The 24289-nt window shown below is 43.7% G+C and overlaps 1 protein-coding gene across 8 annotated transcripts in view; it reads left to right on the forward strand.

Annotated features, from left to right (window-relative positions):
* Nucleotides 1-24289, forward strand: part of LOC121276574 (kelch-like protein 5) — a 187960-nt gene that overhangs the window by 74200 nt on the left and 89471 nt on the right. For 7 of the 8 annotated variants that reach the window (XM_041185155.1, XM_041185165.1, XM_041185173.1 and 4 more), the window contains 2 exons: nt 18367-18552; nt 20043-20179. In XM_041185155.1, the coding sequence (XP_041041089.1) occupies nt 18410-18552; nt 20043-20179 (280 nt within the window). In that variant the 5' untranslated portion in view covers nt 18367-18409. Of the gene's footprint in view, nt 1-13361; nt 13386-18366; nt 18553-20042; nt 20180-24289 lie in introns of all 8 variants that reach the window. The other variant, XM_041185201.1, reaches the window with a different exon arrangement.

Consider the following 24289-nt stretch of genomic DNA (forward strand, 5'->3'; position numbering starts at 1 on the left):
AGATTTAAGATGATTGATAGAAGGTTTAGAGGGGACATGAGGAAAAGCTTTTTCAGCCAGAGGGGTGTGGGCATCTGCAATTCACTGTCTAAGTTAGTGGTTGAGGCTGAATCGCTCAATTCATTTAAAAGGTACCTGGATCTGCATTTGAAGTGCTATAACCTGTAAGGCTGTGGACCAGGTGCTGGAAAGTAGGATTAAAATGCGCAGCTAGTTTCTTTTTTCTCTTTTAGGCTGGTGCAGGCACGATGGGCTGACTGGCCTCTTTCTGCACCGTAACTTTTCCATGGTTCTACCGGCGTTGCTAAAGATCCCAATCTTGGAGAAATTCAAAATTGAGAGGCATTTAAAAGACTGAATCTAACATTACTTTGAGTGTGCGTCAGGTTGCAACCTGCCACATTTCCAGCGCCGGTCACGATGGCATCCAGCGTGAATTGGCTGGGAAATTTAAATTTACGGTCCCCGTTTTTTGCCACCTAATGTGGGTTTGCCCAGTGTCAGGATGGCAGAATCTGGCTCCATTTTCTATGTTCAATGTCAAAGATACAGCGTTTTATGTAGAAGGCCCTTTCAGCATTTTAAAGATTGCGTTCTCAAAGGGAAATGTCATTTATTCACTGTTTTCATTGCATTTACTGCTATTTTTTGTTGTGGTCTTGTTTATGTAATTTTGTAGGTCCCTAGTTTTCATTCTGTAACTGGTAGGCTGTTGAAATTTAAATTCCCACAGCTGCAATCTTGAAAATGGGCCTCCTATTGAATTTATTTTTCTGTTGGTTGGCTTAGGAAGAGGAATAGAAAGATCAAAGGAGACATGCGAGTGAATTTATCATACGATTCATGTCTATTATACTGGGTGCACCTATATAGACACATCTACGAAGGTCTGCCTTCAACACTTATTCTTCACTAGGGATGCATTTACAGAAAAAAGCAATATGCTGTTTCCATGAGCCAATTCCTGAGATAAATTTCACCAGGGACAATTCTGCTAGTGGCCATCAAGATAACCATAACCTTGAATGTTTGTATTACTGGATCTTTTCAAACAACAGCAGTAGAAATGTCATATTTTGCAAGCAGCAGTGCACTAATGCATAAAGCCAATGTCCTGATTGTCAGGGCTAATACCTCTATTATATTTCACACTGAAAGCAGCTAGAATGACAAGAGAGCATTATAGTTTGTCTGTCACAGGTTTCTCCAGAATACAGGCCATTGTTGATAGCACAAGAGACCTTATGGACACCTGTATAATCCACGGAGCCACATTTACAGCAAGTGTCTGCAGCTTGAGGAACTTCAGCTCAGAGTTGACACTGTAATGCATCATGGAGGAGGAAAGTTATCTGGACACTCTATTCCAGGAGGCAGTCACACCCCTTACATTAGCTACTTCAGATTTAGTCAATGATAGGAGAGTGTGACCGTGAGTAAGGCGGAAATGGGGACCTGGAAGGTACAAATGGAGGAGCCTCAACCTCTGCAATTGTCCAACAAGTTTGAGATTATTGCAGCTTGTGTAGGCGAGAGTAGGGCCTGCAGGGTGGATGAGCAAACTGACCACAGCACCATGGTGCAGGGAGTCATTCAAGGGGCGTGGGGTGGGGGGTGGGTAGTAAAAAGGAATGTAGTTGTAGTAGGGGACAATATTGTTAGGGTATAGAAGCAGTACTCAGCAGCCAAATGCATGAGTCCTGAAGGCTGTGTTGCTTGAATGGTACCAAGGTTAAGGACATTTCCTCCAGGCTGGAGAGAAACTTAGAGTGCAGGGAAGGATCCAGTTGTCATGGTGCACAAGTGTACCAACAGCACAGAGGTAGGACTAAGGAAGAGCTGAGGGAGCATGAGCATCTAGCGGCTAAGTTACAAAGAAGAATTGCAAAGGTGATTACTGGATTACTACCTGAGCCATAAGAAAATTGGCATAAATAAATCAGAGAGTTGAATGTATAGTTCAAAGATTGATGTGAGAGAAATGGGTTTCAATCCTTGGGATATAGCACCAGGACTGACGAAAAAGGGAGCCATATCCTTCGGGCAATCTTCACCTAAACCACACTGGGACCAGTGTTCCAGCAAGTCATATAATGAGGGCTGTAGAAACACCTTTAAATCATAAAGTGGAAGAGCAGTATTCACATGAGGGGAGATTTGGGAAGTTATAGAGAAGGACAAGGCAACAGTGTAGGATAATGACACAGGTAATGATGACCACAGTGTGATAGGAAGGGATCGAAGCATACAAACATAAGAGTGTGCTAGAAAATATGTTCAGAGTAAGGAAAAATGGCTTTAAACTAACTGAGGGGAGGAGGGTTCTTGTGAAGGGAGATTTAGAAATCCACAGATTAAAGTTGAAGCAATAAATAAGTATGTAGATGTGGGTAAAGACAAGCTGCGTGTTACAGGAAAGGGCTGAAGGATTAACAGTTATAGAGCATCGGAGAGTAAGGTCCATGCAGAGAATAGTAAAAAATTAAAATTGAAGTCACTTTATCTGAATGTGCAGAGCATTTACAATAAGATAGATGAACTAGTGGCGCAAGTAGAGATAAATGTTTAGTTTAACCATCCTTACAGAGGCATGGTCACACAGTGACCAAGATTGGGAAATAAATATTCCAGGGTACACAATGTTTTGAAAAGATGGGCAGAATGGAAAAGGAGGAGTGGTAACCCTGATAATAAAGGACGACATAAGGACATTAGTGAGAAAGGATCTTGCTCAGAAAATCAGGAAGTAGAGTCAGTATGGGTGGAGATTAGGAATAGTAAGGGTCAGAAAACACTGGTTGGAGTAGTTTATAGGTTCCCTATAAACCTATAGTGGTTGTACCAAGCACTGAACAAGAAACTATTGGAGCTTGTATCAAAGATTGTGGGACTTTAATCTTCATATAGACTTGACAAATCAAATTGAGCTAAGGTGGTCTGGAAGTTGAGTTTGTAGAATGCTTTTATGACAGTTTCCTAGAGCAATATGTTGTGGAAACACCTTGGAAAAGCTATTGGAGACCTAGTGTTATGCAATGAGGCAAGGTCAATTAGTAAATTCATAGTGCAAATCTGGGACGATTCCACCCTAAGTACGGTAGTGGGCGTGAAAAAAGATGCAATGGCGGGTTTTCATACCATATTTGTCCCCTTCCCGCCTCATAAATTATGCAGTCACAGGAAATACGCCAGATCGCTGGTGTGTGGCCTCTGATTGGCCCACCACACCGTTACCTCGCCACTTCCTCACAACGGGCGCCATATTTAAACTGCAACTGCAAGCACAGTTCTGAATGCTTGCAGTGCAGGACTGGTCCAGTGAGGGCTTGCGCCTGAAAGCCAAGAAAAATGCAGCCCCCCAACTCAGTGACGCATCCCTGGGACATCTTCTGGATGTTGTGGAAGCCCGCCGTCAAGTCCTCTACTCCCGTTCTGGTTGCAGGAAGTCCATCAGTCTCACCACTGCAGCTTGGGAGGCAGTGGCAGAGGTGGTCAGTGCCAATGCTGCGCACAAGAGGTTGACCATCCTGTCCAGAAAACAGATGAATGACCTTATTCGTGCTGCCATGGTAAATCAACCGTCTCATCAATCTCAACTCACTCACTCACAAGCCCATCACACGTTCACTGGCATCTCACTGCCAACTCAAAGCTCATCACCACTCTCCCTCTCACACCTCCATCTGGCCTCAGCTCCTCTGGAAATAGTCTAATCATCCTGTCCATGGCTCCACTCAGCACACATACACACCTGGCATCCTTCTCATTTGACTGGCACGCACCTTGCTCACATGGTCTCCATCTGTCTTCATGCAGGACAAGATTGTGCACAATCAGCGGGAGAGGTCCCAAACCGGGGCTGAAGCGATGGACGCCAAGGTCCTCACTCCGTTCGAGAGTCACATGTTGGAGCTGACCAGAGAGAATGCAGACTATTCCTGCAGCGACGGTGAAGTTGGCAGCTAATACCCATGTGAGGATCCTGCCTCACATCATCCCTCTCTCAGCACTACTCTGCATCGTCTGTTCTGTGGTCAGTGTGGCTGCCAAGCACTAATAATCTCCACTTTCTATCCTAAGTACATCTGACACGTCTCCCTCAGACAGCCTTAACCCTGAACCCAGTGCCTAGAACATCACAGACAAGGACCCTGAGGGCAGCACCATTGAAGACCCATCGTGGCGCTCATCCACACCCTCCAGTTCAGTGACACATATCTCGGTGGGACCTAGATGTAAAGTAGCCTCTGGATCACAATCTGGTGAGCACAGCAGACAACCTGTTGTACAATGGCAGAGACAGGGACATCCTTCGTTGCCGGCACTCGGACGACTGCTGGAGGCAAGGAATCTACTGAGACCGAGTCAGATGACGAACCTCTAGACTCAGCCCTCAAAATATTGGTGGAGCTGCAAAGGCAATCATGGGAACATCAGGTAGGGGTGTCTGGTGCACTGTCCAGATAGCAAGGGACGATGGAGGAGCCTATCTGCCTTCAGTCTGAGGTGATAGTGGTGGTATGCCAATGCACAGAGGTTAACATTGGCAGGATGGCGGTTTCCACGGAGACCTTGGTCCAGGATATTGGTCCTGTATTTCTACGGGAGCTGACTCCCCATTGCTGACATCATAGTTGGCCTCCAACTGTGTCAACGTGAGAGGGGTGCAGGGCAGCTTGATCTCAACTCCTAGTCTCAAGGAGTCAGCTATGAGCCGCAGGGCACACATAAGATGGAGGAACAGTAGCTCAACATCCCGGGGCCATCCATCCAGGTGACTCCAGGAATGTTTGGTCGATCCAATTCCCTCTTCCTGTGACCCCCACAGCTCCAGCTCCACAGGCTGAGGAGGATGCAACTACCCACAGTTGGACAGCCACAGCAGGCCAGGGCCCTCCAGGTTTCGGTCCCCCAGAGGATGCCCAGCGAAGTCATCACAGACAGGGCATCACAGTCAACAGGCTACCTCCATCTACACTGTAGATCTCGTCAGCATATGTGTCGGGTGATGGTGTGGTCCTGAAGGGGACAGGTGCTGAAGGCTGACAAAGAATCAAGTTTCACAGCTGCATCTCCATGATATGACCCTGATCACAGAGCGCAAGCGATTTGCCCTCTGCCAAGCAGGAGTCAGACATTCTCAGAGGCAATGTGAAGATCGATGGAGTGTCTTTACTGCATATTGTCATCATCCTCCTGGAATCTATCAAATATTAAGGCCGTGTCTCCATGACATGAGCCTGAGCACTGAGGGTAAGTGCGCTGCCATCAAACACACAGGTATCAAACATTCACAGATACAAAGTGAGGGCGTCAGGACTGTCCTCACTGCATCTTGTCATCATCCTCCACGAATCTTGTGACTATGCGGGCCTCCCTAGCGTGTCTGCCTTCTCTGGCCAGTGCAATAGCCCCATCACCAGCATTCTCACTTTCAAGGACCTCATCACGGTCTTCCCCTTCAACCTCCTCCTCATCGAAGGAGATGCAAAGCTCTTCCATCTCCTCCTCAGCCATGTTCTCGTCCCATTGCAGTGCCAGGTTGTGTAGCACTCAGCAAGCTACGATGATGCGCAACACCCCCGGGGACTGTATTGCAGTGCTCCACCGGACCTGTTGAGGCACAGGAACTTCATTTTCACAATGCCTATCGTTTGCTCCACCAAAGTCCAGGTTGCGGCATGGACCTCATTATGCCATCGCTCTGCTGTAGTCCAAGGCTGCCGCACAGGAGTCATCAGCCACGTCCTCTGTGGGTAGCTCCTGTCCCTGAGAAGCCAACCCTGCAGAGCCCATGGACCCTGGAAGATGCCAGGAATCTGAGACCTGCTAAGGATGTAGAAGTCATAGACACTCCCTGGGAATCATGCGCAGACCTATAGGATGCGTTTGGAGTGGTCGCAGACCAGCTGAACATTCAGTGAGTGGAAGCCCTTGTGGTTGACGTAGTTGACTGCTTGTTGCCATGGAGATGTAAGCACCATGTGAGTGCAGTTGATGGCACCCTGCACCTGTGGAAAACCTGAAATCTGCGCAAGTCCCAGCGCTCTTGCTTCCTGGCTTTCCTGATCCTGGTCGAAATCCATAAAGTTCTGTGCCTTAGTGACGATGGCGTATGTGACCTCCTGGATACACCTGTGCATGGAAACTTGTGGGAACCTGCCCGGTCACCTGTGGAGCCCTGGAAGGAGCCACTGCCATAAAAGTTGAGCACCACAACCACTTTTACAGCCACTGGCAGTGGTTGTCCCTGTGGCGTCAAATCCTGCAGCAGGTGACATGTGTGACCGACCAGTTCACTAGACATGTGCAGCCTTTGGCGACACTGGTTCTCAGTCATCTGTAGGAATTACAGGCGCCGTCTATAGCCCCTGGGTCTAGTGAAGCACCTACGAGTGACGGCTCATTGTGGATCTTCAGGAGCACACGCAGCAGGCCCTGCCGTCCCTTCATCTCGAGGGAGGTCCTCCTCCGTCTCCTCCTCCTCCGTCTCCTCTTCCTCCTTCTCCCCCCCTCGTCCTCCTCCTCCTTCTCCTTGTAAGCCATGAGGCATACTGCTAAATCACCACTCCATGATCCTGATGTTCTCCTCCTGCGAGAATCAAAGAAAGAGATGCATGGGTTAGCATATGTGTCCTAAGAACCCCTCCTGGTTAAGTCTGAAGGGCCTTTCATGCATGCTTGAGAATGCTAGCCATCAGTTGGATGGCCAGTGTGTAGTGCGCATCATGGCTGGCTGAAACCCTACACGCCTCCAACCCACTCCACTTGACCGATTGGCAGCAGTTTTGGCCACTGGACTGCGAATAAGGAGCAGGAGTAAGCCATTCAGCCCCTCGAGTCTGCTCCACCATTTAAAAAGATCATGGCTGATCTGATTGTAACCTGAAACTTGCATCCCACCGACTGCCTATAACCTATCACCCCCTTGCTTACCAAGAATCTATCCACCTCTGCCTTAAAAATATTCAAAAACTCTGCTTCCAACACCTTTTCAGGAAGAAAGTTCCAAAGATTTACGACCCTCTGAGTGAAAGAATTTTGCCTCATTTGTTTTAAATGGACAACCCCTTATTTTTTAAACTGTGACCTCTAGTTCTAGATTTTTCCACAAGAGGAAACATCCCCTCCACATCCACCCTGTCAAGACCCCTCAGGATCTTATGTTTCAATCAAGTCGCCTTTTATTCTTCCAAACTCCAGTGGATACAAGCCTAGTCTGTCCAACATTTCCTCATAAGACAACCCACCCATTCCAGGTATTAGCCTGGTAAACCTTCTCTGAACTGCTTCCAAAGCATTTATATCCTTCCTTAAATAAGATGACCAATACTGTTTACAGTACTCCAGATGTGGTCTCACTAGTGCCCTGTACAACAGAAGCAAAGCCTCCCTATTTTTGTATTCAATTCCCCTCGCAATAAATGATAACATTCTATTAGCTTTCCTAATTACTTGCTGAACTTGCATACTAGCCTTTTGTGATTCATGCACTCGCACACCTAGATCTGTCTGTACTTCAGAGCTCTGCAATCTCTCACCATTTAGAAATATGCCTCTTTTTTACCCTTCCTGCCAAAATGGACAATTTTACATCTTCCCACATTATATTGCATTTGCCAGATCTTTGTCCACTCACTTAACCTATCTATATGTAATGGTTATGTCACTGGACTAGTAAACCAGAGACCCCAGGCTAATATTCTGGGGTCATAGGTTTAAATCCCACCACGGCACTGGTGGAGTTTAAATCTGGAATTGAAAGCTTGTCTCAGTGATGGTGACCATGAAACTATCATCGATTGTCATAAAAACCCATCTGGTTCACTATTCTCCTTTTGGGAAGGAAATCTGCTGTCCTTCCCTGGTCTGGCCTACATGCCTTCTGGAAATCTTTGTACAATATATCCACCTGTTCCCCTTTATCCATGGTACATGTTACTTCCTCAAAGAACTCCAATAAGTTGGTTAAACACAATTTCCCTTTCACAAAACTATGTTGACGCTGCCTGATGACTTTGAGCCTATCCAAGTGCCCTGCAACAACTTCTTCAATAATGGACTGCATACTGTGTTCTCAGCTCAAGCGCAGGCATTCTCCTAACCTGCACTGCAAGGCTGCGCTATTATCTTGAACTATGAGGGATACTGGTCCAAATCTTGATAAAGACATTGCAAGGTGCTGTGAGAGCCTCCACCAGTGACAACGCCATGGTCACCTTTTGCAAAGAGATTCTCCAACTTGCCCAATCGGCCAGTTGTTCTGCTGCCCCCTAAAACGTACATTAATTTACAGTCTGCGCCCAAGGGGTGAAAAGTTCTGGAGCATTTGATGGCACATTCATGCTTTTGTGTTGCTTGCGGGGGCAGAAAAGCTTCAGAGGCCCAACTCCAAGCAAGTCAATGGAGCTGCCGCTGAATGCCTATGGATGAATGCTCACTTTTGACAAGCTTTTCCAAGTGCGTGCCCGCTTCCTTCACCACACCCTCACACTCCGACATGTGCTCATGTGCTTCCTTCAGTCTGTGCTGCCCCACCCTCTCATAAACAGTATAAACTCCATCATATTTCTACTTCTCTTTAGCTCTGCAGAAAAGTCATACGGACTTGAAATGTTAACTCTGTTTCTCTCTCCACAGATGTTGCCAGATTTGCTGAGTTTTTCCAGCATTTTCTGTATTTACAATAAACCATAATAGTAATATGGGAAATCAGTGTCATAGAATAGCAGGAAGGGACAAAGAGACAAAACCTAAGAATACTCCAATAGTCAAGACTGGATGTTATAAAGATAACAAAAAGACAAAACTAAAGTCTCTGTATCTGAATGCATATAGCATTCATAACAAAATAAATGAATTGATAGGGCTCATTGAAGTAAACAAATATGATCTGATGGCCGTTACAGAGATGCGGCTGCAGGATGACAAGGATTGGGTCCTGAATATTGAGGGGTATATGACATTCAAGAAGAATAGGAAGCTAGGTAAAGGTAGAGGGGTAACACTGTTGATCAAGGATGGCATTGGTGCAGTAGTTAGAGATGATCTTGGGTCAGGAGGTCAGGTTGTGGAATTTGTTTGGGTGGAGATGAGGAATAGTAGGGGAAAGAAATCACTAGTGGGAAAACAAAAACAGAAAATGCTGGAAAAACTCCGCAGGTCTAGCAGCATCATTGGAGAGAGAAACAGAGGTAACATTTTGAGTCCATATGACCCTTCTTCAGAGTTAGTGGGAGTGGTCTACAGGCCCCTAACAGTAACCACAATGTAGGACAAAGTATACAAGAAGAAATATTGGGTGCTTGTGATAAAAGGACAGCAATAATCATGGGCAATTTAATCTACATATAAACTGGAAAAATCAGATTGGCAGTGGTAGTCTGGATGAAGAGTTCATAGAATGCTTTCGAGATGGTTTTTTTGGAGCAGCATGTTCTGGAACCAACCAGAGAGCAGGTTATATTAGACACGGTATTGTGTAATTTGACATGATTAATTAATGACCTCAGAGTGAAGGCACCCCTAGGTAGTAGCGACCACAATATGATTGAATTTTACATCCATTTTCAAAGGGAAAAGAGTGGGTCTAAGACCAGTAGTTTAAACTTAAATAAGGGCAACTATGTGGGCATGGAAGCTGAGTTATCTGAAGTGAACTAGGATACTAGTCTAGAGGATAGATCAATAGAGAAGCAATGGCAGACATTTAAGGGGATATTTCAGAATACCCAGAATAAGTATATTCCAACTATAAAAAAAAAATTCTAAAGGGCAGACCCACCCTTCGTGGTTAACTAAAGAAGTTAATGAAAGCATTAAACTTAAGGAAAAAGCATATCACTGCACAAAGATGAGTGGTAGGTCAGGTGATTGGTCAGAATATAAAGAATGACAGAGAATGACGAAAAGGTAACCAGGAGAAAGAAATTAGAGCAAGAGAGGAAGCAAGCAATTTAAAAGCGGATAGCAAGAGTTTCTACAGGTATTTAAAAAGGAAAAGAATAAGTAAAGTGAGTGTAGGTCCTTTAGAGAGTGACAGTGGAAAGTTAATAGTAGATAATGAAGAAATGGCAGATGAAATGAACAAATATTTTGCTTCATTCTGCACAATAGAGGATATAAAAATATTCCAGTAATAGCTGTAGATCATGGAGTGGAAGGGAGAGATGAACTTGGTGAAATTACAATCACTGGGAAGTGGTACTGAGCAAACTGATGGAGCTGCAGCTGACAAGTCTCTGGGTCCTGATGGACTTCATCCTAGGGCCTTAAAAGGGGTTGGCTAATGAAGTAGTAGATACATTGGTGTTAATTTTCCAAAGTTCCCTAGATTCTGGGAAGGTTCCATCAGACTGGAGAGTAACAAATATAATCCCTCTATTCAAGAAGGGAGGGAGGCAGAAAACAGGAAGCTATAGGCCAGTTAGCTTGACACCTGGCTTGGGGAATGTGTTAGAGTTAATCACTAAAGAGGTTATAGCTGGGCACTTGGAAAAGCACAAGGTAATCAGAAGAGTCATCATGGTTTTGTGAAAGGCAAGTCATGTTTAACCAATTTATTGGAGTTCTTTGAAGAAGCAACATGTCCTGTTTTTTTTAAAATTCATTCACAGGATGTGGGCTTCGCAGGCTCGGCCAGCATTTATTGCCCATCCTGAAATGCCCTTGACACTTGCACGCCCCTAGCCAAGCTGTTCCAGTACAGCTACAACACTGGCACCTACCTGGCTATGTGGAAAATTGCCCAGGTATGTCCTGTACACAATTCTTCAGTACTATTGCCGGAATGTTGTCAGGGCCTATAGCCTTTGCAGTATTCAGTGCCTTCAGCCGTTACTTGATATCACATGGAGTGAATTGAATTGGCTGAAGACTGGCATCTGTGATGCTGGGGACCTCTGGAGGAGGCTGAGATGGATCATCCACTTGGCACTTCAGGCTGAAGATTGTTGTGAATGCTTCAGCCTTATTTTTTGCACTGATCTTCTGGGCTCCTCCATCATTGAGGATGGGGATATTTGTGGAGCCACCTCCTCCAGTGAGTTGTTTAATTGTCCATCACCATTCACAACTGGACGTGGCAGGACTGCAGAGCTTAGCTCTGCTCCGTTGGTTGTGGGATAGCTTAGCTCTGTCTATCATTTGCTGCTTATGCTGTTTGGCATGCAAGTAGCCCTGTTTTATAGCTTCACCAGGTTGACACCTCATTTTTAGGTATGCCTGGTGCTGCTCCTGGCATGCCCTCCTGCACTCTTCATTGAACCTGGCTTGATGGTAATGGTAGAGTGGGGGATATGCAAGGGCATGAGGTTACAGATTGTGTTCGAGTACAATTCTGCTGCTGATGCCCCACAGTGCCTCAAGGATACTAGATCTTGAGCTGCTAGATCTGTTCGAATTGTAGCCCATTTACCACGGTGGTAGTCCCACACAACACAATGGAGGGTATCCTCAATGTGGAGGTAGGACTTCATCTCCACAATGACTGCGCGGTGGTCACTCCGACCGATACTGTCATGGACAGATGCATCTGTGGCAGGAAGGTTGGTGAGATGAGGTCAAATATGTTTTTCCCACTTGTTGGTTCCCTCACCACCTGCCGCAGACCCAGTCTAACAGATATGTCATTTAGGACTCGGCCAGCTCGGTCAGTAGTGGTGCTAGCAAGCCACTCTTAGTGATGGACATTGAAGCCCCTCACCCAGAGAACATTCTGTGCCCTTGCCACCCTCAATGCTTCCTCCAAGTGATGTTCAACATGGAGGAGCATTGATTTATCAGCTGAGGGAGGGCGGTACGTGGTAATCAGCATGTTTCCTTGCCCATGTTTGACCTGATGCCATGAGACTTCATGGGGTCTGGAGTCGATGTCGAGGACACCCAGAGCAACTCCCTCCTGACTGTATATCACTGTGCCACCACCTCTGCTGGGCCTGTCCTGCCAGTGGGACAGGACTTACCCAGGGATGGTGATGGTGGAGTCTGGGACATTATCTGTAAGAATAACTATGTCAGGCTGTTGCTAGTCTGTGAGACAGTTCCCCCAATTTTGGTATGTGCCCCCAGTTGTTAGTAAGGAGGACTTTGCAGGGTCAACAGAGCTGCGATTCTATTGTCATTTCCTGGGTCGATGCCGGGTGGTCCGTCCGGCTTCATTCATTCATTTCATTTGTACAGTTTGTTACAACTGAGTGGCCCGCCAGACCATTTCAGAGTCTGGAGTCACATGTAAGCCAGACCAGGTAAGGATGATAGATTTCCTGAAACCAGATGGGTTTTTACAACAATCAACAATGGTTTCATGATCAGGCTGTCCATCATCATCAGGCTGTCAATCATTGGACTTTTTATTCCAGATTTTTATTGAATTCAAATTCCAGCATCTGCCGTGGCAAGATTCAAACCTGGGTCCCCAGAGCATTACCCTGTGTCTCTGAATTACTAGTCCTGCGACAATATCACGACGCCATCGCCTCCCACTGTGGATAAAGGGGAGCTTGTAGATGTGCTGCTTTTGGGCCAGAAATTTTCCCACATCGGGCAGGCTCAGCGGGAATGAGCGGGGCCAGTCAAGGAACTGACTGCTATCCATGATTGGTCCCGCGCCACCATTTTAAGTGGGCAGGCCAATTAAGGCCTGCCCAGCATAAGACATGAGCATTAGCGCTCAGCACTACCTGTGCAGGTGGGGGAAGAGGGAGAGTCAGGGCCAGCGCACTTTCACGCGCATGCACGTGGTAGAGCGCTTCAGTCTCCCTGAGGCACGGAGCTGTCTCAGGGAGATTGAAGCACTTTTGAGATAAACAAATGTAACAAAAATGTTTTGAAACATGTCCCATCTCAAGTGACTGTGTCACATGAGATGGAACATGTTTTTATTTTTCTGAAAAACCTTTTATTTCATTTGTAAAAGCTTTAGGAAACCTCATCCCTTTCGTGGGTGAGGTTTCCTAAAAAACGTAAAGGCCGCTTGACCTTTTAGCCTGCCCGCCAACCCTAAGATTGAATTACCTAGTTAATGGCCTTAATAGGCCTTTCAATTATCGGCGGGCGTGCAGCTGATTCCAGCGCGCACCCGCTAAATGAAGCATCGTGAGACAGTGCGATGATGTCGGAATGCACACCCGACATCATTGCACCTCATTTTACGTGCCGGTGTGTCAGGCCCGCCCCTGCATGCCAACTGAAAAATCCTGGCCTTGGATTTCTAGAAAGCGTTTGATCAGGTGCCACATCAAAAGCTATTGCAGAGAATAAAAGCCCATGTTATAGGAGGTAACATATTAGCCTGGATAGAACATTGGTTGACTGGCCAAAAATAGAGATTATGCATAAATGGTTCTTTTTCTGATTGACAGGTTGTGACGCGTGGAGTCCCACAGGTCTGTGCTTTGGCCCCAACTTTTTACAATTTTTATCAAGGGCTTAGATGAGCAGAGTGAAGACATGGTAACAAAATTAGCAGCCAACACAAAGATACGTAGGAAAGTATGTTGTGAAGAAGACATAAGGATACTGTAGGCAGATATAGACAGGTTGAGTGAGTGGGAAAAAATCTTGACAGATGGAGTATAATGTAGGAAAATGTGAAGTTGTTCACTTTGGCAGGAAGATTAAAAAAGCAGAGTATTACTTAAATGGAAAAAGGATGCAGAATTCTGAGTTGCAGAGGGATCTAGGTGTTCCAGTACATGAGCCACAAAAGGTACAGCAAGTAATTAAGGAGGCTATTGGAATGCTATCTTTTATTACAAGGGGAATTGAACATAAAAGTAAGGATGTTATGCTTCATTTATACAGGACATTGGTGAGACCACATCTTGAATATTGTGTGCAGTTTTGGTCTCCTTATTTAAGGAAGAATGTGAATGTGTTGGAGGAGGTTTGCTAGATTGATACTTGGAATGAGAGGGTTGTCTTATGAGGAAAGGTTAGACAGACTGGGCTTGTTTCCACCAGAGTTTAGAAATGTGAGGGGTGACTTGATTGAAGTATACAATCCTGAATGATATTGACAAGGTGGAATTGGAAAGGATGTTTCCTTTTGTGGGTAAGTCCAGAACTAAGCAGCACTGTTTTAAAATTAGGGGTTGCCCTTTTAGGACAGAAATGAGGAGAATTATTTTCTCTGAGGGTTTTGTGACTCTCTGCCTCTGAAGGCGGTGGAGGGAGGGTCATTGAATATTTTTAAGGCAGAAGTAGATAGATTCTTGTTAGCAAGTGAATCGAAGTTTATCGGGGGCAAATGGGAATGTGGAATTCAAAACTCAAAAGGTCAGCCATGATCTTATTGAATGGCAGAGCAGGCTTGAGGGGCCAAATGGCCTACTTCTGCTCCTATTTCACATGTTCGTATGACGCCCACTGCCAACGGGACCGGATGATTCTGCCCATCATCAAAGAAGAACTTGGAAATAGTGATCAAAATACAATTGAATTCCACATTAAGTTTGAAAAGTGACATAATCTAATAAGAATCTGAAACTTCAACAAAGCTAATTATGTAGATGTGAGGAGAGAGTTGGGTAAGGTTGATTGGGTAAATAGATGAAAATACATGGCAGTAAATAAACACTGCAAAACATTTTAAGGAACAATTCAGAATGTTCAATAAAAATACATTCCATTGAAAAACAAAAAATCAGTGAGAAAGGTCCATCCAAGGTTAAGGATAGTCTTGGATTAAAAGAGGATTCTTATAATGTTACAAATAATAACAGTAAGTCTGTGATTTTGGAGCTTTTTAGAAACCAGCAAAAGGTGACAAAAAAGTTGATGAAAAGAGAAAAATATAGAATATGGGAGCAAACTAGCCAGGAATATAAAAACAGCTTGTAAGGGCAGCGTCTTGCCCTTGTTGGGCGGGCTCGGTGGGGGCGGTCAGGAAGCCGACCATCACCCACGATTAAGGCCGGAAGGCAATTTCATGCTGGCAGGCCATTCAAGGTCAGCCCAGCATGAAACGTGAGCAGCAGTGCTCATCGCTGCCTGTGCGGGCGGGGAGTACGAGTGGATCGAGCACGAAGCACACTTCAGAATCTCCCTGAGGCACAGAGCTGCCTCAGGGAGATGAAGAGTTTTTTTTTAAAAAAACACTAAAGAAATTAAAAATGTTATAAAACACATCCCCTCATGTGACTCTATTATTAAGGAAGCCTTGATAATGTGCTTAGAAAAGCATAGTATGATTGGAACAAGTCAAAATGATTCTACGAAGGGAAGTTGTGTTTGATAAATTTACTAGAGTCTTTTGAGGATGTAACTTTAGGGCAGATAAAGGGGAACCAGTAGATGTAGTACACTTGGATTTCCAAAAGGCATTTGATGAGGTTCCGTACAAAATATTAATAAACAAGGTAAGGGCTCATGGAGTTGGGGTGATATATTAGGATGAATAGAAGATTGGTTAATGGACAGGAAACAAGAGAGTAGGGATAAATGGGGCCTTTTCAAGTTGGCAAGCTATGACAGTGGAGTGTAGCAAGGATCATTGCTGGAGGCTCAGCTATTTATAATCTATTTTAATGACTTAGACGAAGAGATAAAGAGTAATGCATCTAAGTTTGCTGATGATACAAAGCTAGGTGGGAATGCAAGCTGTGAGGAAGACACAAAGAGGCCATAGAGAGATATGGACAGGTTAGGTGATTGGGCAATAAGGTGGCAGATGGAGTATAATGTGGGAAGTGTGAGGTTATTCACTTTGGCTTTAAGAATAAAAGCAGAATATTCTTTAAAAGGTGGGAAACTTGTAAATGTTGATGTTCAGAGACTGGGTGTACTGGTACAAGGAACACAAAATGTTAATGTAAATGCAGCAAGCAATTAGAAAAGCAACTCCATTGCAAGAGGATTGGGATACAAGAATAAAGAAGTTTGCTACAATTGTACGTGGCTTTGGTGAGACCACATCTGGAATGCTTTGTGCAATTTTAGGTTCCATGTTTAAGGAAAGATATACTTGCATTGGAGTCAGTACAGCAAAGGTTTATTAGATTGGCCCCTGGGATGACAGGGTTGTCCTATGATCAGAAGTTGAGTAAATTAGGTTTATGTACTCTGGAGTTTAGAAGGAAAGGTGATCTCATTGAAACATTCAAGATTATGAAGCAGCTTGATAGGGTAGATACTGAAACATTGGGCTGGATTTTACAGGGCAGCGTATTCCCCGGCACCGACCGAAAAGTCAAACGTGAGCACGCTCACTCAAAATCCAGTTGCCCCACAGCAATATTGTTCTGGGGACAGTCTTAATTGTTTCAGAGTGGATCTGCCACCCCTATATGGAAGGAAGCCCCGTCCTAGAGAACTGTCGGCCAATCTGATTAATGCAGCTCTCTAGTCCCAGCAGCACCAGGATCGAACAGTGGCCATTACAGGCAGGGCCTGGGAAGAAGTGATGGAGCACAAATTGACAGTTAAGTCTGAGCTTTTGGTTGGGCCTGGCTGACAGACTCCAGTGAGCAGGGGCAGGGAGGGTGGGGCAGGGTTTGAAAGGCCAGCAGGGGGTTAGTTAAGGGAGGGTTATGATCTTGAGGGGGTTGGGTGCCTCCAATGGGCACAGGGGACCCCACAGGAGGTACCCCTCCCACTTCTTGCCAGACAACAGCCCACGCAGTGACAACTGCCAGGCCACCCAGCTTACCTCCACCTTCTCCTGCTGCACATAAAATAGCAGCAGATGTGGAATGAGGCCCTTAAGCAACCATTATTTGGGCTGCCTGATGCCTTCCCTTCCCACTCTAATGAGGGAGACAGGTCGGGGTGGACGAAAAGGTAGTGAGAAGGCCACCTGATTTTGTGAGCCGCCCCCACCTTCAAATGTGCCAGCAGGGCGCCGTAAAATCCAGCCCAACATCTATTGAGAAGTCAGATAGGTTAATGTTTTGATTTTTGACCTTATACTAAAAATGGACGAAGTGTGGGTCCATTGACTGTAACAATTTTCATAAACCTAGAAAATGGCTTTCTCAGCTGTTCCTACCACCTCTGGACATGGGAGATTGCTTTGACTCAGTCAGCACCCCCACATAGGAATTCTGAACAATGCTGCTGATCCTTCACTCTAAATAAGGGAAACTCTCCTTTGCTGTATCTGCTAACGTAATATTTCGGAGTAGCACTCTCAAAAGGATAAGTTCTGCTCTGCCCTTTCCTTAATGCCTTCCTGAACTACTATCAAGCTTTATATTTGGTCTTGCACAACCCTGCTTTAACTGTAAACAGGAGCCATTAAGTTACATTGTTTCATAGTTTACCATTGTGAGATTTGAACTCTTGATCTTGGGATTACAAACCTAGTACCATAACCACTTGGCTATTTAGGCCAAACCCAGGAGCCATTAAGAGCTGCTAAATCACTGGGTTAATTAATTAATCATGCAAGCTCTGTGCTCTGCCAATTTTCACCTCTTGAGCATTAAGTTGAGCCAATTTGTTTACAACTTTGGTGTCACATTTGATCCTGAGATGAGCTATCTCTAAGACTGCCTATTTCCACCTCTATGACATCGCTCGACTTCGCCCAGGTCTCAGCTCAACTGCTGCTGAAACCCTCATCCATGCCATCATTACCTCTAGACTCAACTAATCCAACACAATCCTGGCTGGTCTCCCATACTCTTTACTCTGCAAACATGAGATCATCCAAAACTCTGCTCTCCATGTCATAACTTGCAGCAAATTCTGTTCCCCCATTACCTCTGTACTGTCTGGCCTAAACCGGCTCCCGATCAAGCAACATCTTGGTTTTAAAATTCTCATCCTTGGTTTCAAGTCTCTCCATGGCCATGCCCTCCCTATTTCTGTAATTCCTCCAGCCCCTCAGCCCCAAGAGATATCTGCACTCCTCTAATTCTAGTTTCTTCTGCATCCCAATCAGAGTTGCTCCAGCATTGAAATCCATGCCTTCAGTTCCCTAGGCCCCAAGCTTTGAAGTTTCCTCCCTATGCCTCTCTACCTCACTTTCATCCTTGAAGACACTTCTAAAATTTACCTCTCTGACTAAGACTTTGATCATCCGACCTAATATCTCATTATGTAGCTCAGTGACATAATTTGTGTGCTCCTGTGAAGCGCCTTGGGACGTATCATTTGGGACGTATCATTATGTTAAGGGGGCTATATAAATATAAGTGGTTGTATTTGTAATTAAATACCTTCAGAAAGTACAATAGTGATTTTTCACTATACCTGCTGGTGAAGAATAAGACAGTGTAGTGTTAAGGACATTAAAAAGGTCAAAGTAATTCTGCTGTGTTTATAAAATGAAAAACAGTAGTCTACAAATAAGTTTGCTTACTGTTTGTATCTGCCTTTATAATTGCTAGCTGTGGTGGTATTAATTATCTGGCACCTTCACAGCAGGACTTCAAACAGCAGTCAGACCCTGTCCTCGTGCCATACTATGGATTCTTCTGTCCCTGAGGAGTGTTTTCAAGCATTAAACCATGCAGAACAGACCTTCAAGAAGATGGAAAACTACCTTCGACACAAGCAATTGTGTGATGTAGTGCTACTGGCTGGTGACCGGAGGATTCCAGCTCACAGGTGAATGGAAAATGTGCCAGTATTTTTTTGTGTGTGTGTAATTTAAATCAATGTCCCATCTGTTTGTCAGGAAGTCAATATTAAACTTTAATCACTAGAATGTGCACTAATGTAAACACTCCTCTTTCAATCTTCTTGGAATCTGTGGCACTCTTCATAACAGCTGGTGTTTGTTGAGGAACTACAGCATATAGGCGATTTTAAAAATTTAGTGAAATACCTTTGGGAATGAAGTCACTAAGAATTACAAAGGGGGTATGATTTTTGTCATAAACTTTATAGAATCCGCCAGCAGACCAAGTAGTTAATTACAGTTTTTGGGAAGTAGCATTTTTATTTTGTTTTGGCAAAACCTGCTCCATCCCATCTTAAACAGTATAAAATCCATCACACGACATTTCAACTTCAGCTCTGAAGATGAGTCACACGGATTCAAAACATTAACTCTGTTTCTCTCTCCACAGATGCTGCCAGACCTGCTGAGTTTTACCAGCATTTCCTGTTTTTGCTTTGTAATCATATCTTTTTTAAAAAGCTCGGGTCCTTGGTTCTTACTTTCTCGGGACATAATGTGGCCTGAATTTTTCAGGTGGCGTGCGGTGGCAGTCACGAAGCCGATCAGCTCCACTTCGGCACTTTACGCGGGCGGGCCAATTAAGGCCCGCCCAGTATAAGACGCGAGCCATAGCACTCAGTGCTATCTTTGCGGGCGAGGGGAGGAGAGAGAGTTGGGGCCAGCGCTCTTTCACGCATGCGCGCATAAGATTGCTTCAATCTCCCTGAGGCACAAAGCTGTCTCAGGGAGATTGAATCGCTATTGAAATTATTAATACATGGATTAAAAATTTATTTAAACATGTCCCCTCATGTGACTGTGTCAAATGAGATGGGACATGTTTTTATAGTTAGGAAAAATTTTTCATTTTATTAATAAAAGCTTTAGGAAACCTCATCCCGTTCGTGGATGAGGTATCCTAAAAAACATGAAGGAGCCTTTTCGCCTGCCTGCCAACCTTAAGGTTGGACGGGCAGCATTAATAATTACATTAATCACTTCCTTAATGGCCTTAATACGCTGTTTAAATATTGGGGGTGCGCAGCTGGAGTCGGCTGTGCGCCTGCCAAACCAAACGTCACAAGACAGCACGATGACATCGGGGATGCACGCCAGACGTCATCGTGCATCATTTTACACGTTGGCGTGTCGGGCCCGCCCCCGACTGAAAAATTCTGCCCAGTTTTATTTGGCTACTGATGTGAATGGAAAAGCCATTGTACACTTGTTAAAAGAAAACATTTAACACTTGCACTGTTTCTTTCACATTGGCAGCTGGAGGAAAAAAATTCTGAAAATCCCTTTGATGCTCCAGACTGATTGACATTATTTCCAATGATGAAAGACATAGTTTCAAGACACTTTGGTTGAACCTATGTACAGCAGCTGAAAATTATAATGGTTAGTAAGACCTGTTTCCTTTTTGTGTTCCCAGGCTGGTACTGTCTTCAGTTTCAGACTACTTTGCTGCAATGTTCACAAATGACGTAAGGGAGGCTAAACAAGAAGAAATAAAGATTGAAGGCGTTGACTCAAATGCATTGTGGGCATTAGTTCAATACGCATATACAGGTGACTACCAACCAACCAATTACTAGATAAAGTAGGATGCACCATGTCTGAAAATTGTATCAAATTCCAAGTATGCATTATAGAGAAATTTGCAAATTACATTTTCTGTTATTTTGTTTCAACTAAAAGCAGTTTTGCACAGCAAATTTGGTACTGATAGTTTTCTATATTTGCACTAGACAAATTAAATATTGGCCTTTTTTGGTTAAACATGAATTCTCTTTTGTGAAATTATATCAGGAAAAGGAAGTCAAAGGAGTATTTTAGTACAGCTGAAGATCCTCATAACACATTTCCAGCAATTACACCAACAGGGGGTGGTGTAGAGGTAATGTCACTGGACTAGTAATCCAGAGGTATAATCAAAAACAGCATCATTCTTTACCAGTGACTAACAACTCTTTTTTTTAAAAAAAAGGATTAGAAAGTAGGAATTCTAGCATCTGTGCAGGCAGGTTTCCACCAGCCTGCTGTCCCCTCCTACGCAATTATAAATGTCATTAGTGATTCACAATATGAACTGGAGGAGTTGAATAGCTCTGTTGATTAGGAACTCTCCCGTAGCAAGATCTAAATGCTTTATCTTTCCACTAAAGTTAAGCTAACTGGTTTCAAGCCTTCAGTGTTCATGTTTTTGCTCCTTCCATTAGTTGTTTTCCAATCTGTTTGCCTGTAAGTAATGTGAAAGATTTCTGACAACAGGTTTCCTATTTGCTCTTTAATAATTTTATATCTTTTTGGTTTTAATTAAATTTCATCACGAACGTTTCCTTTGATTAACTGAAACAGTTTATACAGTTAGATAGCTTGAGGACTGGTATTAGTACCATTCATATAGTTAAATTAAACCTGGTATTTCAGGATTGAGGCAGTATTGACATCAGTTCTCAAATTCTGATGTAGATTTAGTGGTGTAGTAAAGATCTTAAGTTAAGTAGATAGAAAAACACATCAGCTGAGACAGTTACTTGGAGGAGAAACAAATTCAAGATGCAGACTATGATTAATTGCATGTTGAAGTAGAACTATGGCCAGCATCTTCCGGTAGGTGAGCTGGGGGCAGGGCCCGCTTGCCGACGCATAAAATGATACAGGGTGACGTTGGGCGTGCGTCCCGATGTCACCCCACGCCATTTAGATTGTCAGTTCAGTGGGTGCGCATCCAAGTCGGTTGCGTGCCTGCCGACCAGTCAACGGCCTATTAAGGCCATTAAAAAAACAATTGAACTCATTAATGGACCTGCCCGTCCAACCTTAACACTGCACTTTGCCTCAGGGAGACATGTTTGGTCTTTCGCGCATGTGTGAGAAAGAGCGCACTCCTGGCTGAAAGAATCCCCCCCCCCCCCCACCCCCCCACCGTCCCCGCACAGGGAAGCACACAGAGCTTCCTGGCGCATGTCACACTGGACGGGCCTTAATTGGCCCGCCCACGTAAAATGGAAGCGTGCCCGCTCCCACACTTCCCCCCCTGACAGGGGAAAAATGTTGCCCTATAATTCAGCTTCAGATTCAAACCTCATCATTCCTGATGCAGTAGGACCAACATGAATTGCACTGTTCTCTTTTAACTTTGAACAGGACATTCTTTAGAAAGTGAATGTGCATAATTAATCCTGATGTGTATGAAATCGTAATGCAATCACACTGATGTCAAGTTATGGCATGAAATGTTTGCAGTAACGTTTCCTTTAATCACATTTAAAAATAATGCATTGTTCCAAATGAAAGTTAGAAAGAAACGCAAGTTCATGTTCACAGAATGGAACTAATTTGCTCGCAACTGTCAAACTGTGCACTGAATGAATATATTAAATTTAGTGAATCCATACAGGTTAAGATTGCCACTGTACTATTTGAACTCAAGGATCAACAGGCAATTAAGCAAAGGCCTTCAAATTTGCATATATGAATTAGGATTGAAAATATGGTTTAGAAGAAGAAAATATGGCAGAAGTGAGGAAAAACAACCCTCTGATGATAAGAGAACACTGGTTAGGAACACCCTGAAGATGTGTAGATTGACTAGAGAGCCAACCTAACCAATTCAGTTGCATTATATATTACATAGAATTTAGAGCACAGAAACAGGCCATCTCCAGCTGATTCATACCAGTGCTTGTACTCTAAGTAAAAGCCCTCCCAACCTTCTCCATTTAATCCTATTAGCAGGACTGTACATTATATATCTGGCTGTATCTGCCTTCATACTAGCATGGATATTGGCAATAGCTGATGAAGCAGGGTGCATGCCTTCCACTGGGAGGTTCTATAATAGTGGTGAGAGTGTTGAGGGACTAGCATCCATTGTCTTTTATAGCAGATGTATTGCCTGCTCTGTTATTATCTTCAGATTTATATGGTGTATCTTAGGAAAACGCTTTACTGTTTGACGACATTACAAAGATTTTGATTCAGCAAAACTATTTCGCACTTGCTGGATAGTTCAAATCGTGACGCAAAGCTGTCCCCTAATCTAAAAGTTTGAAATGTTCTGTCTTTTTTTTGTTGTGGTGTACACTGTTGTTTATCATAAGTTTTTCATTTTCCAATTCGTTGTATATTTATCAGCAACTTTGTGTGCTTAATGGAATCTTAGAAGCCTTGTTGATTTTCCAGGAGTGATTCTGCACTCAGAGCCAGAAAGCAAAGTTCATAACGAGTGTGCATGAGAAGTGGGCCACAATATTGTAGCCCCAATTCTCTTTCTCATGTGACTATTCATTGAGAATAGCAGGTTACAAAATCAACCCTTAAAGGAAACCATGGTGTGACCCTTGTCGCATGTTTGAAAAAACAAATTTTGTACCAATACAAACATCTCTTTAAGGAATTGTTTGATCAGATAAATAGTTCAGTTTCTGAAAAATATAGTCATGTTTGAATTTTGACTTGTACTTCAGCATTCTTTACTGCCACTAGCATACAACTAACATTTGTTGTGGTATCAGCTTACTGCCACTGGTAAGTTAAGATCATGTATATTGGAATGTGTACTGTTCCAAATGGAGCAGTAAGTGATTGCATCTATCACCATGCAGATGTCTTGAGTGCCTTAACAGCCTTTTGCACTACTTGAGAAACTTTAAAGTTCTTTAAAAGTCTGGTAAGTAATGCACAATTTTGTGTTGGTCAACAATTTTGATATCAAGACTGTATCAAAACTATTTTTTTATTGGTAGTGCATTGGAGAGCCCAGGTCAACAATGATGCTCACTCTTTCAGAATTAACCATTAATGTCTCCTTGGAATCTTCAACTACATCAAACTGTGCTGTTCCCTCTGCTAGTGGGATGAAATTACAGTACCTGAAGTAGTTGACAATGGATTTGACTCTCAGCTCCTCCTATAATGAATGTATCCTGTGGATTGCTTGAAGAGCATCCAATGAAAATGGCACCCAGCATAATGCGCAACAATCAATGTTCGGACAAAACATTTAAAGGGTTGTGAAAAATTAATCATTTGCATTTATTTACTTCCCCATTCCTCTACTCTTAATAACCAAGACAGAGATCATCACCAAAAAATGTGTCTAGGTTAACATGCGCTATCAGTATAACAAGTTGAATATGGGCAACCAAATAAAATGTGAAGATTTTTAAAATGATAAATGAATTAAAATCCATTCTAGGACCAATATAATGTGACAGTGGAACGAACCTTTAACACCTTTTCTTCTAAGATCTTTTTTTCTTTTCCTTCTCCCACTGGGACCAAAGCATACAGTGAGGAAGTATAGGAGATCGATAAAGAGCCAGGTATGGTAGAAAACAAAGAGAATGAGGCATAATGGTGAATAGAAGGGGAAAGGCAGTCATTTTGGACCAGGCCTCTAGCAATCAAAGCAAGCAACAAACAGCAGAGAGCAGAGGGGATGTGGTGACGAAGGAAGTGTTGGATCACTGGCTGAGGGAGAAAGACAATTAATCAGAATGACGGAATACATGCTCAAGTATTATCAGTAGCAAAAAACGAACCCTAATGGAAGGAGAAAAGTGGCCAGGGAATCTCTTGTTTTTAATTAGCTAAAATGATACTTACCAAAGCATTACAAACGGAATAAAGTTATATCAAGAGATTACATTAACAATTGCTAACTAAACACAA

Source organism: Carcharodon carcharias, chromosome 1 (genome assembly GCF_017639515.1).
Source record: "Carcharodon carcharias isolate sCarCar2 chromosome 1, sCarCar2.pri, whole genome shotgun sequence".
Classification (NCBI taxonomy): domain Eukaryota; kingdom Metazoa; phylum Chordata; class Chondrichthyes; order Lamniformes; family Lamnidae; genus Carcharodon; species Carcharodon carcharias.